This window comes from Cryptomeria japonica, chromosome 11 (assembly GCF_030272615.1).
Source record: "Cryptomeria japonica chromosome 11, Sugi_1.0, whole genome shotgun sequence".
Taxonomy (NCBI): Eukaryota; Viridiplantae; Streptophyta; class Pinopsida; order Cupressales; family Cupressaceae; genus Cryptomeria; species Cryptomeria japonica.
In genome coordinates, this window is record NC_081415.1 from 561,921,021 (window position 1) to 561,939,860 (window position 18,840).

Consider the following 18,840-nt stretch of genomic DNA (forward strand, 5'->3'; position numbering starts at 1 on the left):
ACACTACTAGAGCTTGGACAAACTTTCCACTTTGGCATGCACCTTGGTTGTGTGGTTCATTGCATTGTTGACACCAATCTTGCTCTTGAGCGAGATAGTTTTGCATTGGAACTATTGCCTTTGAGTTACTTGCAGCTGTGGGGTTCACACTATTCAAGGGTCTGGCATTGCTCCATTGGTTTTGCCTTTGAAAAGGTAGCCTATTCTGCTGATAATTATGATTTTGTGTTTGATAAGGCCTGCTATGTTGGGCTTGTTGCCTCTTTAGTGTCACCAACTCATTGCCAAAGTTATGCAATAGTGTCTTAACCTCATGGAGCTCATTTGAGGGTGAAGAGGATGTGGATGGCTGACTTGTGGGTGCCATGGGGATAGGAGCCAAGATGTGCATTTGAGCAGGAGCTTCTGGGAATAGAGGCATTGACGGCCTTGGAGCTATCTTCCCAGCATGTATCAAACAATTTTTTGCCTTTATGGCTATGTCATATGCATCTGGGAGAGAAGTTTCGCCCATTGATCATATCATGACAGCTACATTGTTGTTGAGAGCTCTTAGATAATACAAGAAGGCGTGATTAGGAGATGGCTTGACCAAGGCGAGGATTCTATCCTAGGTCTTTTGAATTCTATAATTGAAATCTCCCATGAATTCATAGGGTGCCCTCTTAATAGTGGTCAACTGCTCCACAAGTGATAAATGATCACTCTTGTCTTCGAAGTTCTTGCATAATTTTTCTCCTCATTCATCCCAATTGTGAATGGAGTTGGAGGGCAACCCCTATACCATTGTAGGGCCTTACCCTTAAAGGATGATGCAAGAAGCCTAACTGCTATGTCATCTCCAGTTACATCAAACACGGTGCAAACACTAGCAACATCTTTTTATATGTGCAGTCGAGGTAACAGAGGTTTCAACAATAAATAAGGGTATAGCTTTCAAGGCAACTATTGGTATATCATCTTTTTGGGCTAAAACTAGAGGACTGCCTCCATTAAAGGTAACAAAAGCATGATTTATGGGGACAACCATAGGAAATAATGGTCTACTAATATCGGTGGTGGGAGCCCTAGACTGTAATGGTCTTGCAAATGGAGATGTAGAACGAGACCTGGGTGATGGAGTGCTTACAACCTTGACACCCTTGATTGGTGACAATGAGGGTCAACCTCTCTGCCTTCTAGAACTTGAAATTGAAAGTTCTGAAAAATTGGAAATTACCTCTAGAAGATGCCCTTGTATGAATTTTGGGCATGAAATCAACAACAAGTCATGAACAAGAGACTGGACTTGTGAGAAGAGTCGCCAAGTGCTTGAAAGATGACTGCCTCCAAAGGCTGAGATACCAAGAATAGCACTGAATCCTTCGCATGTAGGTTGAAAGTCTGTCCCACCGGGCGTACCAAAAACTATTGTCACAAAAGTTTGCACCCTTGTTGAGCTATCAACTCGGCAACATTGTGATACATGGAAACAACCCCAAAGTGTGGGACCTTGCGCAAGGGGGTTGAATCTCCGAAGAAGGCCACTTTCCTTCTCAATCCAAGTGCAGGTATTGAACCAACTCAACAGTCCAAATTCTACTTCTAAACCTATCCTAATAGCTTGTAGAGGAAAAGGGAAGAAGGAAATGCTAAAAAGAAAGGAGGTGATGCACCAAGATAAGAGATGTTTCTCTCCCCACCCAGAAATGACACAAAGAATCAATTGACATGCTCTGGAGATGCACGAACTTCAATTGCATGAATGACCTCAACACATATATGGAGGTTATAACTTGCTAAATGCCAAGAGGGGAAAAGGCTTCCCACAAGTCACACCCAAAATAGGTTAACACGGCATATATGTGAGAGAAAGCCACAAACATACAATTACAATAAAGGTAAGAATACATACACAACATGCATAAGTTGAAGTAAGGGAAGAAAGATGATTTCAATTCATTATAAGGCCAATGGCCAAACTTACAGTTGCAAAAATGCAAGAAATATACAAGTCTTCAAGAGAAGTGAAAGAGCAAAGAATAGCTCAAGCCAACAAAGAGAGAACCTTTTATAATGAGGCTTAATAGCCTTTATATAGAAAATTGGTCGTAGAGGAGAGACCATTGGTCAAGGAAGAGAAGCCTTGACTCTTGTGTGTGCAGAGGAATGTCAGTCAGGGAATGCAGGAAAGTGCATGAACCTGACATGGTGTACATGCAAGCAACCCGGCCATACCTTGACAAGGCAATCCCAAGAAGAAAAGTACTTCTAGAAGGTGGATTGCCTGACATTCCAAAGTCAGAGCATGCAGGTCTGACATGAAGCCCATCAAGTAACCATAAAGAAGCATGGCCCTAAACTCCACTTGATGGCAATCCTGCAAAAACATTAAATGCGCCCCTTTAGCTCTATGAATGAAAGTGTACAAGTCGCAAGAGTTGGTGGAGCATTAAGAGCTTTGAATGTTGATCACACCATCTCGAAGTGTGGTAAGTCGAAAACCTGGGATTCCCGGGTTTGGAAGATTTGGGAAACCTGGGTTTCCGGAGTTGGAAGACTTGTGAAACTTGGGTTTCTGAAGTTCCGGGGTCAAAGAAGGCAAAGGCTTGGAACTTGGGAATTTCAGGATTCTGGGGTCAAAGAAGGAAAAGGCATGGAACTTGGGAATTTCAAGATTCCAAGATTCCAAAGTCAAAGAAGGAAAAGGCATGGAACTTGGAAATTTCGGGATTTCAGGATTCCGAGGTAAAGGCTTGGAACTTGGGAATTTCGAGATTTCAAGATTCCGGGTTAAAGGCTTGGAACTTGGAAATTTCGGGATTCCAAGATTCCAGGGTCAAAGAAGGCAAAAGGCTTAGGAACTTGGGAATTTCGGGATTCCGAGATTTCAGGGTCAGAAGGCAAAGGCTTGAAACTTGGGAATTTCAGGATTTTGGGATTTGGAAGACTTGGGAAACTTGGGTTTTCGGGGTTGGAAGACTTGGGAAACTTGGGTTTCCGGGATTGGAAGACTTCCGCCTTCCTACATGTCAACACTTGACATTTCATGATTCCATTGTTTTTTCCTTGATCAATTGGGGCAGCGTTGGTCCATGGAACATATCTCTGATTGGTTCTCACTGATGGACTAAGGATGTCATAAAAATGACAACACTACCATCGTAGGTCATGTCTCTTGGAATAATTAGGAACTTTTTATTTGTTTTATTTTTTCATTAAAAATTGAAATTGTTCGGGTCCAAAATGGTTTCTCCCTAGGTTCACCCAAGGTCTCGCCCCAAGCTTGTGAATTTGGCCAAGGTACATCTAAACATACTATGAACAAATCCACAAGCCAAAGGTACGACCCTAGCAAAACACAAACCAAATTCAATACCTGATATGAACTTGTTTGTGTTTGGCCAAGGTTGTCGCAAAACTTGCTACCAAAACAATTTCTAGAACATAAATGACTCGAGCTAGAGAAGGGAATATACATGACTTTCCTATTCCTGCACAAACAATATACTATAAATACAACGACAAAAATGGAAAGCCTAATAATGCTAGTCTAGAGATAACACAATCAATGATCCCAACTCTTGATGATGCAAAGATAGTAATAAAGCAATATAGAGAGGATTCTTCTACTAAATAGGGCTGCTCAAACCATTTAGTAAATCACTAACCAATTTCCCATAATTCTTAAGGTTGCAACAAAATATGCGGTTGTGAGAATACAAATGACCTTAAATAGATTAGTTGTTTCTCGATTGAACCCTACTAGTGAACCAATTGGAACATAAAAAGAAGAATGGTGCAGAAGCTAAGAGAAGTCTAGAAATCGCAAGACACAAACACTAAACATGATCTTTCTATGTAATCCAAACACTTTGCAAATTTAGCTGAAAGTAGGTTTTATACTTGTAGTGCATATTGATAGCTACTAGTTTGAGCAATAGTTAGTGTTTGTGGATAAGATAAAGGGATTCTATTACTTCCTAGAGAAAGATCTCCACCCTTTCCTTACATGGCAGCCTAAAGTTTGGAGGGTCACTAGGCTGTGTCCTATATCCTCAAAAATTGGGGCCACATATCCAAAAATCAAAGAAATTAGCCATCGGACCCATCACTAAGCCCAACTAGAAGAATTTGCAACCAGAATGTGGTAAAAAAGCCAACCACGACTTTCCACATTAGTTACTCCTTGAGAACAATGATGTGTTAATATGGAAAAAAGGAAATGAAACATGTTAGAAACAGGAATATCTATTAGTGGGACACATCACTAGCATATGGGCCTCATTTGATAACAATTACTAATCACAAACTATAACAAACCTGTGTGAGAAAGATGGAAATGGAATCCCACGAATAGTAGTATGGCATGATATACAAGTGTCATCATTGGGTTACAACTACTATCAAGGCCAAACAACTACTATCAAGGCCAATGAGCTTGATCCCTATAATTGTCTTTTTTCCTTTTCTAGGTTTTTTATTACATTTAAAACTATGCTCCCTGGGCATGCATCCCCTAGGTATTCTGCCTCATCCCCTATAGGGGACATTCCACGAACTTCGAGACAGCTAGCAAATGTCCCCCCTGTCCTCTTTATGGTTTAAAAAAAACATTTTAATTGAAAAAAAAGGGATGGGTGGGCCCACAATGAACCCCCACCCCTCCAAACAAAGCCTGAACTTAAATTACATGCTTAAACAACCAAAAAGGAAAAAAGTTTCTCATATTCACATTTGCAAAGTTATGGTGAAGAGCAGCAAGAGAAGAGTAGCAGGTTAAAGAAGAGTCAACAGCAATTGAAAGAGGAGATTAGGACATCAAATCCATTGCATAAGAGGTAAGTTCTTCATCTTACTACTGTTTTTTCAATTTGTTTGCATTTTTTCAAGTTTTTTAACACATAGGAAGGGCATTGTAAATTTATTTTTCCTTTTTGTTTGAACTTGCAGCTTTGTTTGAAATTCTTAACCAACAAAGATCATGAGGAGCAGTTATAGCACTAATAGTGATAGTGATGAGGTTGAGATTGAAGTGGAATCAAGAGGTAAACCTAGAAGTGCAACTCATAGAAGTATGGCAGCCACTAGGGGTTCTTCATGGAGTGGGAGTGTACCAGGGCCAGCAAGTTCAAACCCTTTTGAATGTCCTTCCCAACTCCTTATAGAATTTGCAAAAGGGCCTTTTAACCCCAAGAAACCTCTATTGCAATTTGCCACACAAGTTGACAGTTATAAGAAAAATAATACAGGTGGGAGTAGAGAATGGCTTTGCCATTTGTGCCACAAAAAAAATAGGGACAGCTATACAAGGGTTTATTGTCATCTTTTGTGGATAGATGGTAAAGGGGCGAAAGGTTGTGAAACTATAACTCCAGCTCAAAAGATTAAGGCAACTGGATTGCATAAGGAGGGGGAGGTGAAAAAACAAGGAACTTCATTGGAGAGTTTGCAGCCTAGTGTATCACTGCCACAACATCCATAGATGTTAGATCACATGGGAGAGAGAGTTCTACTTCTGCTGCTACCAGAGAAAAGAAAAAATTACAAATGTTGCAGCTTTGTTTAACACACAATTACGAGATGTGGCTGAGTCCTCTATTGCCAAAAAAAAAATCGCTCATGTCATGCCATTTCATATGGCACGTCCACCATATTCCAAACAAATGTTCAAAGAGGTGACAATTGTTGATCCTTCATTTGTTCCACTTGGAGAACATAAGCTACACTCCACCCTACTTGATATAGAGTACTCCAAAGTGAGTGTGTTGATGGAAGATATGAGACAAACATGGATAAGGGATGGATGCTTCATAATCATGAATGGGTGGATTGATATCAAACATCAACCACTCGTCAATATTATTGTCACGAGTCAAGCTGTCACTTATTTCTTAGAGCTATAGATTGTTCAGGGAAAAGGAAGGATGCAGCCTTCCAATTTCAGATTTTGAAAGATGCCACAAAAGAGGTTGGAGCTTCTAATGTTGTGCAAGTAGTGACCAATTCAGCCCGTGTGTGTAAGTTAGTTGGATTGATAGTGAAGGGTGCATATAAGCACATTTTGTGGACCCCATGTTGTGCACAAGCATTGAACAATACCTTGAAGGACATTGGGAAGCTAGATTGGGTGAATGCATTGGTGTTAGAGTCTAGAGATGTGCAAATGTTCATTTGCAACCATCACACTTGCTTTTTTCAGTACACTTTCGAGGAAAGAAGTCCTCAAGCCTGTGGAGACTAGATATGCCAGCTACTTCATTTTATTAGAGAGGATACTTGAGGTCCAAGAGGCTCTACAACTAATGGTAGTTAATGCAGAGTGGGGTAGATGGCTTGAGACAAGCACACCAAAGGGAAGAAGCATGAAACAAAAAACCCTTGATGACGATTGGTGGTCCACAATGAGTTAAGAAAATTGCTGATTTTATTATTTAAGTTTTAAAATGCTAACTTAATAATTCAATATATGTATCTAACTTGTGAAACATGTCCATTCTTTTTGATGATTTTAATTTTTGTAACTTGTTTGCACTTGCATATATGCTTGCTCCTTCGTTGAGCCTATTGTGCGAGTGATTAAATATGTTGATACTAACTCTCCTAACCTTGGAGAGATTTATGAGACCTCTGATAGCATGCTTGGACAGATCAAGCAAGCAATTCATAACAGGGAACCTACTTTGGGATTTTATGAGAAGCATCTTAGGCCCATTGTGATGTGATAGTGGAACATTATGAACACCCCTGCTTCCTATGGCAGCCTATGCTCTCAATCCAAAATCGTATGCAGCGAGACCTGGGAGTGTGCCTCCATCTCATGATGAAGAGGTGAAAGAAGGCTTCATGAAGGCCCTTGCAAAAATGTATACTGAGAAGGGATTACCTATACTTTGCACACAGCGGCTTGCATTTTCCAACCTCCATGGTCTGTAAAGACCCCTTGTCTTCCAACCACTGATTTTTAATGAACACTGAGGGTTTGCTGTATGTTTTGGTTTGTCTTTTTGAGTTTTGCAACCTTTTTGTGCTTTGAAGGTTTATAATAATGAAAAAGCAATGCACATAAACTTCAAATAAATTCTGAAATTCTGAAACTATACTGATCAGACAATAATATAGATAGAAATCTTTATTGTAACTTTATTTCATTGGTTTCTAAAATAATGATTGACACTTGCATACCAGTTTGAAATCAGATTTTCGCTCAATGCCTCCCAGCCGAAAAAGCAACTAGATTCGAGCTAAAAAATCACCAAGTATCGATGAGTAGTGATCGTGCATGTAATGCCAAAGTCTTCATTGCTGCTAGCCACCCACTTCCTTGTCCAAACCGAAAATTATTGCAACTCCTATGTGGGAGATGGGATTGTCTATGCCTCCACGCCTTGTTTGCAGCAGTATGAACACCCAAATTCAGATCATACAAGCTGAAGGTGGGACCTAGAAACCCCTATTGCTGCCTTAAAAACTCTTCAATGGAAATCTGAATTAAACTGATTTAAACCCTGAATTTCTTAACTCCAATCTTATCAATAATGGCCCCTGAATGAAGCCAAACTCGCTGGGTATTTCACCAACTCATAAGGCTGTCACACTGAAGATTGTTCGTTCTCCAATGCCCTGTTGCTGCAACTCAGAAACCCTCGTCTCTGCTGCTCTCCAAAATAAAATTACATCAAGTAGAATGTCAAGAATGATTTCCCAAGTTTGAACTTCTTGTATTTATAAGTGCTTCCCAAACAAGTTTGATTTCTCCCATAAAGCACTTAATTAATCATTAAAATGTTATAACTTGACAATCATTAATAATTTACTCAACCTTGGGAAATGTGCACAATAATTAATTAAATATTTTGGCCCCTTCTCATGATGTCTAGACCCTCAACTTAAGTGATTTATTATAAAGTTATTTATAACTTTATAATTGACCATTTAATGAATTAATATTAATTTGGTCACAATAATATTAATATCTTAATATCTCCTTAAATACACTATATATTAGCGTGTCGTCTGAAGCAATAGTCTCTCCTCAAAAATCCCCATGTGACCAAATACACTTTCTAAAAATAAAAAGGGTCCATCTCTATTACTTCTGACTTACTATATATAGTATGGCAAACGGAGTCCAAAAGAAGTCGAACGAAGGCCAAATCCACAATACTCTGAGCACTGGAGTTGTCACAGCCCTCAAAAGACCCCCTAACCATCCTCATTAGCCTATGAGGATCACATGATAGGCTAATCCTCTGCTACAATTGTCTGTCAAGGAGAAGGGGACATTACATGGTCCAACCTTCAGCAAAGAACAAGCGAGGTCAAATAGAGCTACATTAGCTCAAATCGAACCTATTGGATAGTGGATGTGACATGGCAAGGATGCACCGAAGTTGAGAGTACTTGCCATTTGTCTTCTTTCACAGGTTGTCAGTTCCTCTGTTGCGGAGAGGAATTGGTCCAAATATAGCTTCATCTAATTAGTCAAGAGGAACAACCTTACTTCTAGACAATCAAAGAAGTTGGTGGCAGTACACAGAGTGCTTTGCGGCTACAGGATTGCCAGACTCCTAAGTATCATTAGACTCCTTATGTTGGGATGTTAATCCCGAAGATGCTATACAAATCGATAAGGAGGAACGAGAGGGATTGGTTGGGGTTCCATTGCTTGAGGCAGACCCTTAAAGTGGCAATGAACCAAACTCGAGCTCCAATTTTGATTTGGACCTACCAATAGCAACTGCTGATTAGAGACAGCCATATATATAATATTTTCTTAGTTCTATGTTTATGTCATTTCATAGTTGAAACTTGAAGCCTTTGGACATTTTTGTCATATGATATGTATGCACATTGACAATGAAAGCATTTGATTTTTTGTTAATTTGTTTGTCAATTCTCATGTGAAATCTCAATTCAAGTCTAATGCTATGTATTCTACAATGTCTATGATGGATGCTTTATTAATGTAATTATATGAATTTTTTTAATTTCTCTATATTTTTTTTAATTTCCCTATTTTTAAATAGTCATCCCCTACCATCCCCATCCTCGAAACTTGGGGGAGCATAGATTTAAACCAGTTGTACATGTCCAAAAAACACATATCAAACTAGCATGAGTTTCTAGTACAATCAAAAAGCTTGGCTTTTTTGTCAACCTTGAAGTTGGACTTAGGATTGACTAAAACCAAAAATGTCGTCACCCTTACTAAGTGCCTCACATAGTAATTTTTCCTGCAATTTCTTGTTGTTGCATAATATTTTCAATGACTATGGGCAAGTTTTCCAAGCTGGATTATTCACAACAGAACTAGCTAGATCTTCAATTTTATTACAAAAGCGTTATGGAATCCCCTCAACTAGAAGAGTGAAATATCTCCAAATAAAAATTAAAATTTCTCAAGATATTCACCTTAATGTCAACCCATTCTTGCAAGGATTCCTATTCCCTATTCCCAAACATATAAGAAAATCTCCTCCAATAGCAACTTCTAAAAATGAATAGAAAATTGGCAAAAAGGAAGGAATTAAAGTTGCACATATTCCTACTAAACCTGTCATGTCCCCTTTTTCCATAATCTATGTTGTGGTCGAAAATCCCACTTCCAATCACCAACACTCCCCTAATCCAAATTTGTGTATGATTTATTCCGCTTCATCCCCAATGCATATGCTTAACATCCATAAAAATTCTAAGTATGGAGACATAATCAATTTTCTAAGTTTAAGCTATTGGAGTTGTGGAGATTCCCTTCCAAATATGACTTTCCCCCAAATCTGTTTTCTTCTATACTTCCATCAAAGGTCTCAAACTTCCCCATTCAAGCATACCTCATGACCATCCCCCGCCTTCATTCCCTTACACTATCAAACTTGTCCATCCTATCATTCCTCTCTGCCAAACCCTGCCCCTTCACAAACTTTTGTCAAAAAGTTGAATTTCCTCTAATCAATATGCCTACCTTCCAAACCCTAATCCCTCGCTTATGGTATAGTCATAGGGGATCCCTAAAGCCCCAACTTCAACACTCCCAACATTTCTCACTACTCATCTCATCTACCTCCTACACAAACAAACAACCATTAATGCACAAGGTGATAACACCTTTAGAAGGATTTTTGCGAGAACAAAAATATCCTTTAGCAATGAATAGGTGGCTCCACATGTATACCTAGCTATGCAAACAAAGACAACAACTTCAGCTATCACTAATGAGGTAGATAGGCTTTCAAACCCTAAGAGACCCTCCCCATTATTGCCAAGGACAATTACAATTTGCAAAGGACATTTCTCCATGCCTCCTAAGCACATTTATGCAAATTTAATGACTATTCAAAGAACGATTCAAGGGCAAATGATGCTCAATCGATACAAGCAGCCCCAACCATGTACCAACCTTGGGATGGAAACCATTGTTATAGGTTTTGAGGCCTGTCTAAGCCTATAATGAGTTGAAAGAACAAAACAAAAAGATAATCACAAACAAAACCCTAACCAAATATTACAATGAGCACTTGTTGTTCAAGAGTTCAAATTTGAGGACAAAAACCCATGAGTCTGTGGAGATCAAAGGACAAAACCTTGTAGATCTCACGTCAGAGAACAAAAACCCTATATTGTCCCCTTTTTAATAGCCTTTCCAACATCTTTGGAAGCTCCAACTTTCTTGGAGAGTGTCATATTTTTTTAAAAGGATTTCAAATAATGGCATTATGTTCAGAGGATCAAGATGGACCCGTTGATGCTTTTTGGGGGCAATTTTGTCATTTCGGGTGCATTCCAAACTTCTTGGAGGAATATTATATTTCTAGAAAGTATCAATTTTAATTAAGTTGGATCTCCAGTGAGTTTCAAAGTATGTTAGCGTATTCATATTTCACTTTTGGGCTATTTTTTGTATTTTCCACAACTTTGGGCAGATTTGAAAAATAATTAATATTCAAATTGTCAAAAGGAGAATTAAAATACAACTTACATCAATTAATTATTAAGGTAAATTTTAAGTGACTAAGTGTCTAAAGAGTAAATAATAAAATAAAGTCACTTATTTGGAGCTAATGGTTTATTATTAAAAAAGTAATTTAAAATTATATTTTCCAGAAAGTTCCAAAAGCGCTTATAAAAGGAGAGAAGAAGCTCATTTTGAATTTTTTATAAAACCTTGCTTTGTCTTGAGGTTGAATGCCGTTCATCTCTTCCACCTTAGACAAAACCCTAAGGTAAGATTGGTTTCGGTGGTGAAAGACTCCTCCTTAGCCAATACAATATGATACATTTAGGGAGGGTCACAATTTATGCAGATAAGATTCAGAGGTGAATTCATCCAGAGTTCACACCTGTGTGAATTGATACAAGCTTTTGCTGGAGATTGAACAAGATTGAATATTTGATAGTATTGCAAGCAAATATCAAAAATATCTTTAGAGTTTTGACGGTTTCAAACCCCAGTTTGATGAGACGTCTCTATTTGGTTTCCTGTTGGTGACTTTAGATTGGAAAGGGTTTGGAGATTTCATAAGAGCAGCCGCAGTCCTATTTGGAGCATTTTCTATCATATTGAAGCTGGTTGCCCAGGCTACAAAACATCCTTGGGCATACTTGCAAAGTCTATTGCTGATTGGAGGGATACTTTTGGTGTTGTATCGAGGGATTCTACTACTATTCACATTCCCATATCATCTTGGTATTATTGAAAAAAAATTCAGTCTATTGTGAGGTTAAAAATAAAAGTTCTCTTTGCCCATGTAATTCTGATTTCTGAAACAGCAGGTTATACTGTGCATTTTCTATTGTTTCCAACACTTTCGAATATTTGCCAATTGTTTGACAAAATGCCTCAGCTATTCTATGAAAGTTGGTATGAGTTAATGATGAATAAATGATCTAGAATTTTAGATACAGCTGTTCTAAGTGATTATAATCAGACGTTCTTAATAATAGCTTGTATGCACAGTGTTTGATGAAATACTTGCAAGATAAAATAAGCAATATTGCACGTTTGGGACAAAAATTTATGATAGGGACTTTACAGTGTTATCAAAGCCGGTGGTCTTGCCAGCCTGTTGGTGTTCAATATTCTGTTGCAGATTTCAGTGTCTATATGATCAGTACTTGCATGATAGAGCTTTACCAATGTCAAAGATGAAGACAAATCAAGAACTCATGATGGAAATTTTGCAAGAATTCCAGATATATCAAAAGAATCAAACAGCATTACTAGAGAATCCAGAGATACTAGAACCTTATCAGTTGGAAGGAAAGTTGAAGAGTCATCACTAAGGGAAAAAGAGAAGTGTCATGCCCCTAAACTAGATCATAACCACTGTTAATAGCAAACGGAGGGATTAAAAACACAAAGAGCCAACTCAAAATAAAGGTGAATAAATCAGACCAATCTGTATTATGGCCAACCTGCTTGAACTAAATTAAATTTTATATGTTACTTCAAGGCCGACTTAGTCAGGGACATTGCAAGTAAAGTTAAGAAAATATCTGCTAGGGATGACTTATTTAAGTTATCGCCTATTAAGAGGTTTAAAATAAATAAAATAAACTAATAACAGGCCGACTTCATTATTAACACACAGTGGGTATCATTAAGCAGTGAAGGGTATAAGTAAATGCAGCACTTGTGTTAGGACAAGGGGGTGAAGATGGGACTTAAGAAATAAGCAATAAGCAGCAGTTATCATAAACATTAAGGCAGCAATTAAGCTTTGTTAGAGGCGGCAAGTAGTATGACAAAGGAAACACATCCCTTCGATGGAGACATGATTATATAAAAGGGGAATAAGGAGTGGAATGAGAGGGCATCGAATAAGAAGAGAATAGGAAATGGAAATAAGGAATCTGAACATCAAGGTATTAATAAATTAAGCAGAGACGAGAATAACAAATAAGAATTCTGAGATCTGAGTGCAGCAAGAAAAGACAAAAAAAAAGGAGCAAGGAAAGCAATCAATCAAGAAGAAACAATCAGCTTAAGATTTAATAAGAATAGTTGGCAGATTTATATATTTATAAGTATTTGGCCTTAAATCAAGACTCCAAGTTGGCAAGTTACATTTCTTTAATATACTTCACATCCCATTTGGTTATTCTAGGGTAAAATAGAGGAATATCCCAATAGAGGGGGCATTACAGTCAGAAACAAATCATTGAGCAGAAACCAATATTGGTTGACAGGATAAAAGAGAAAGAATCATGAGATGCATCAACAAGTGAAGGGAAGTACTTAAGCCTTCCTAAAGAAAATGAATTGAAGCATCCTTGTGAAGAAGAGTTGGATCAGCAGAAAGATTGAACTAAATGAAATGATGAAAATAACTTTCAAGTTTTTGATAACCCACTCTTTGAAATGGATGCATATGATAACCCACTTTTTGAAGTGTAGTTCCAAGATGACCCTGTTGAGAGGTATGCACATGAGAAAGGTGCCTCACTTGATTTGATGATGAGTTTGAGCACGCTGAAATTTTCAAATCAGCAACTATTGATAACCTTTTGGATCATTCTGATGATGTTAATTTAGAATATGAACAGAGTGTTCCAATTCATTATGCCTATCAGATTGATTTACAAACAAACTTTGTTGAGCAACATGCACTTGAGCAGAACGTTTGGTTTGAGTATGCTGCAATTCTCAAACCAGCAACTGAAGATAAGCAATTTGATTATCTTCTGGGTTATAATCCAAGGCACAATATAAATTATGAGAACTCAGAATTGTTGCTTTGTACTTTGTCATTGCAAAGTTATTTTCATCAAAGGAAGCATCATGAGAATGGTGAAAGAATTCAAGCATGTTTGCACATATGAATATGGGACCCAGGGGATCCATTGACACTTGATAATCCACTTTTATGATGAATGTTGAGGCACTTCTTGATCCAGGAAGCACAGTTGATGACAATATCAGGATGAGGGATCCAAGAATTTATAGGATTGTGGGTTGCTATTTAGTGCGAAAAAGAATGATAGATATGCAGTTTTCAATGTTATCAATTCTAACTTTTCAAAGACACATCCTCTGGATGACTCATGGAATGAAATCAAGATATGCAATATGTTGGATATAGTTAAGGTATATTTTCATGATGGAGATTGTTTTACATTGCATCAACCTTGCATAGTGTTTAAACTTATATATTTGAGTTTGCCAGAAAGTAGGAAACGCCATTAATATCATGAGTTAAGAAGTTGTATTGTGCATCCTCTTATCTATGGAGTCATTACGAATACCAAAGTAGCACAGCCTAAGCATAGTGGAGCTACTTCATTGTGGAGTATTTATGCAAAAGTTCACCAGCTAGGATATTGGAGGTTTATGATGACAAAAGGCCTATTATATGGAGGGTCATGGGACAATTTCAGATTTGGTGCAGCTGTCACGATTTCAATCAGCCATCACATGACTTTAGTTACTTGCATAAAAGTGGATTGGCAAATATTTTCAGTCAAGGAATGGAGTATTTTTTAGTTGGAGATTAGTGGTAAAGAATTTCCAGTCTTTGAATAAGTGTTTTCAATCATTTCAACGCTCACATCTCCTGTGCATACAAAAATAATTAATTATTGCAGCTACTATTCTAGTTTCACATTGTTGATTTTGATAAAATCAGCCAACGAGCTGCTGATTTCAGTTTTGAACAAATGCAAAACTAATTTTTGTATATCATGGAATCATGTTGATGAAAAATTTCAATTGACGAAAATAAATTTTCCAGATTACATACCTTCAGTTTGGATGGAGATCCAAATGAATTAAGGCTATTATCCTAGGCTACAAGAAAAGAAAACGGAGATGTGGCACATTGATATTCCAGTGTTCATCAAAGTGGTGCAACAAAAGCATGGTGTGGTAATCCTGAGATTGATTTGGAATACTGGATTCACGCTGGGTTTTATCTGGGATCAACCAATGGTATCAATGCTTGAGTTATGATTTCCTGAGTATAAACAATATTGGGGAGGGAAGATTGTAATGTCCCCTTTTACTATATAGCCTTTCCAAAATCTGTTTAAGCTCCAACTTTCTTGTAGTGGGCCAAACTTCCAGAATGGATTTCAGATAATGGCATTGGATTCAGGGGATCAAGATGAGTCCACTGATGCTTTCTGAGGGCAGTTTTGCCAGTTCGGGTGCATTCCAAACTTCTTAAAGAAAATTCTATTTTTGGAAATTATCAATTTTAATTAAGTTGGATCTCCAATCAGCTTCAAAGTATGTTGGCATATTCAAATTTCACTTTTGGGCTATTTTTGCATTTTCTACAACTTTGATGAATGTGCAAAAAAAATTAAAATATTAAATAATCAATATTTAAGCTGTCAAAAGGTGAATTAAAAGACAACTTATAATAATTATTTATTAAGGTAAAATTTTAAGTCACTAAAGTGCCAAAAAAGTAGATAATAAAATAAAGTCACTTATTTTGAGATAAAGGTTTATAACTTTATTGTTAAAATAGCAATTTAAAATTATAATTTCTAGAAAGTTCTGAAAGTGCTTGTAAAAGATAATTCGGAGGAGAAGAAGCCCATTCTGAATATTTTATAAAATCTTGTTTCATCTTGAGGTTGAACGTCGTTCATATCTTCTGCCTTAGATGAAACCCTACGGTAAGATTGGTTTTGATGGTTAAAGATTCCTCCCTAGTCAATACCTGTATGATTCATTTAGGGAGGGTCACACTTTATGCAGATAAGATTCAGAGGTGAATTCATCCAGAGATCACACGTGTGTCAATTTATACAAGTTTTGCAGTAGACTGAACAAGATTGAATATTTAAAGGTATACAAGTTTTGCAGTAGACTGAACAAGATTGAATATTTAAAGTTATTGCAAGCAAATATCAAATAAATCTTTGGGATCCCTTTTCTCAAAAAATATAAGAAAATCTCCTCTTGTAGAGACTTCTGAAAAATGAATAGAAAATGCAAAAATGAAGGAATTAAAGTTTTACATATTCGTGATAACCAGAACCATTTCCAGTATCACAACTTCTTGAATGTTCAAGAATGGCTTTATATGTGTGTAAATTATCTCTGAGAACTAGTGTTGCTACTGAACAGTACCTCTCCGCGTGTGAAAAGTAGATACCCAATCCATCGTATTTTTATCAGGGTTGGATGGAGATCTGATAAAGTTTTCAATAACTAAACAATTAAAACAGCAACCCCCTAACATACACTTTCAATGAGAATTATAAGGTGCTCCTTTAAAGGGTAATTTTGAATTGCTCAATGCCTCCCAGGCTTACATGAGATCTAAGGTCATCAACGAATATAATTCCAATACTTTGGACCAACAAAAACCCATCTAAGAAATGTAGGCTGCCAAAAGGAGATATTCTTTTGAATATTTTTCCCACGATGCTGATTTTTAAATTTAACCTGTGCGTTGGAGATTGGACAACCCAAAATGTCCCAATGACCTTTTCGCAATAGCATTCACAAGGCTTACCCTAAACTATATGTATCGTAATATTCTTCCCTTAATCTAGTACTACAGAGCTGTTTCATATTTTCAATTCTCGGAGCATAACACCAGAGCCTCGGTTGAGATTTTTGAAGGGTAATATTTTGTTATACTCTTCTATAGGGTATTCTATTGTTATTGGTTTTTGTTACTCTTAACTGGAGCCACCCATGGGCATATATAATTTCCTTTTCCCAGCAATAATATATTTTATTGATTGAGAAGGAAAAAACTACACAAAGCAAAATGTCAATGGTAATAAGCTCAGACATTCATAGCAATGACCCAGGTTTAAAGCAGTGAACGCCACATAAATGTGTAATACTGAGCAACATACCAAACCCGAATTGGGTGAAACTGGGTAAGCCAATCTCAAAAGTGTCGCATCCAATTCTGGGTGCAAGACACCGGTATATCAACAATCTTTCATTGCTAAGACCCAGGTTCAAATCCTCAAAAGTCATATTAGTCTATTTACAGTGAGTATCATATGGCACTCGAAATCTGAGAAGAACCACATGGGATTCTGTGCGCAGCATAAATCAGCAGAGAAAGCTAGGTGCAAGTCTAGTGTGAAATTTATCAAATGTATTTGGTCGATTTAGTAACCCTAATTCACTAATTGAAAAATAAAAAATAAATCAAATCAAATATCCACAGCTTTAACTTGAACTCAAAGCTCAGAAAAACGATATTCGAAAAACCAATTTGTTCATACCGAAATTTGCTTCCCTGTCCTCGAAAGACATAGTTAAATTGATCCCGATGAGAAGAACATTTGCAGAGCATGTGGGGGTGATGATAAGGAATGTAAACAGCACTCCCACAGCTATAATCGGATGCATGACTGGCACCCTTTGGCAGATCAGTATCACATATTTAGCGACAAATCCGTCATTGTTACAGATCAATTTTCATTATGGTCTTCTTGTACATGCCATGATTTTCAGGGCTGAGAATCTGGCTGCAGAATAGACTGTCGGAATAATTTTAATAGTAATATCTTGTTAGTTTATTTTATTATATTTCTTGCAACGCGGTGAAGCCGCATCCCGACTTGTTTTCGATACAGGAGACCTGGAGGCACTATTTCCAAAATGTACCTGCTACCTGGCCGTTACACTATAGTTTTTATATTCTTTCCGGCTGAACGGCTTGAAAAATGAAGGAACAAATGAAATTTCTTTTCATTTAAAAAATTAAAATTAAAATTAAAAATATTTTAATAACCAGCATAGGATACCTAGGGGAAGAGCACTAGTAGCCATCATAGTTAATTTCGCGCATCTACAGATCCTAAACGGTACATCGGATTTCAATTTATTTTTTTTGGTTGTCTTCATATGCGACTTAACTGCTTAAAGCTATTGATCTGGCTTTTGGGTAGTAACGATCTGATCTCTACGGGTCGTTATGCGTCGAAAGGTCAAAAAGTGGTCATTTCAAAGTGATGACCGATACTTCACCTGTTTTGTGCCAATACCTGCACATGAAAACACCAATACATGTTTATTATATGCCTAATAAATAATATATTTATCATATATTTACAGCACAAAAAAAACGTTTTTAAAATATGTAATGTATATTAAAAAAATATGTTTGAATATAATAAAGTTTTTAATGGGTGGTCGAATATTTCATTGACCACCCATGACCGCCTTCCCGCGTACTGCTCACGGCCCCTTGTGGCACAAATTACCACTACCTACATTGCCCTAAAAACTTAGGTAAAACAAGTTTGCAAGGCAGATTTTCGTCTGTTGTTTCCTCCCCCCAGTGGTTTCTCCTCCCCGTCATCGAAACTTTGTCTCTGCAACGCCTCCTTTCGGCTCCAGGTAACGATCATCGCTCTTCCTTCATGCATTAGCGATGTTCAATGATGGTTTAGCTCCTTTGTAGTTGCATTATGCTTTGTCTATTGATGATTTCTTTGTATGCGGGTTAGGGTTTCATTTCAATGGTATGTTACAGTTTAATACTGTCGAAATCCTCACAGAGAATGGCAAAAAAATGATTGTCTCTTCGTTTTCTTCGGCAGCCCTTCATTATTTTTCATTTCCCTTAATGGGTGAGTTGTTAAATGGTGTCTCTCTGTGTATAATGTCAAAATAGTTACAGAGAATATAAAAAAAATTGATTATTGTTCGTATTTATTCAAAACCCTTTCATTATTTATGATTTCATAGTATGGGTGCATTGTTAAATTGTGTCTCTCTATTTATAATGCCAATATAATTACAGAGAGTGCAAAAAAAATTGATTATTGATGATAATTATTCAAAACCCCTTCATTATTTATCATTTTATTTTATGGGTGGGTTGTTAAATGGCATCTCTCGGGTGGGTTGTTCAATGGTTCTCTCTATTTATAATG

At 37.2% G+C, this 18,840-nt stretch overlaps 1 protein-coding gene across 2 annotated transcripts in view; it reads right to left on the minus strand.

Moving 5' to 3' along the window:
• The window catches only part of LOC131080101 (receptor homology region, transmembrane domain- and RING domain-containing protein 2), a 97,557-nt gene extending 79,996 nt beyond the window's left edge, over positions 1-17,561 (minus strand). Inside the window, exon 1 of one of the 2 annotated variants that reach the window (XM_058018196.1) lies at positions 17,182-17,561. In XM_058018196.1, coding sequence (XP_057874179.1) covers positions 17,182-17,308 — 127 coding nt within the window. In that variant the 5' untranslated portion in view covers positions 17,309-17,561. The remainder of the gene's footprint in view (positions 1-17,181) is intronic. The other variant, XM_059214041.1, reaches the window with a different exon arrangement.
• Positions 17,562-18,840: the final 1,279 nt, after the last annotated feature.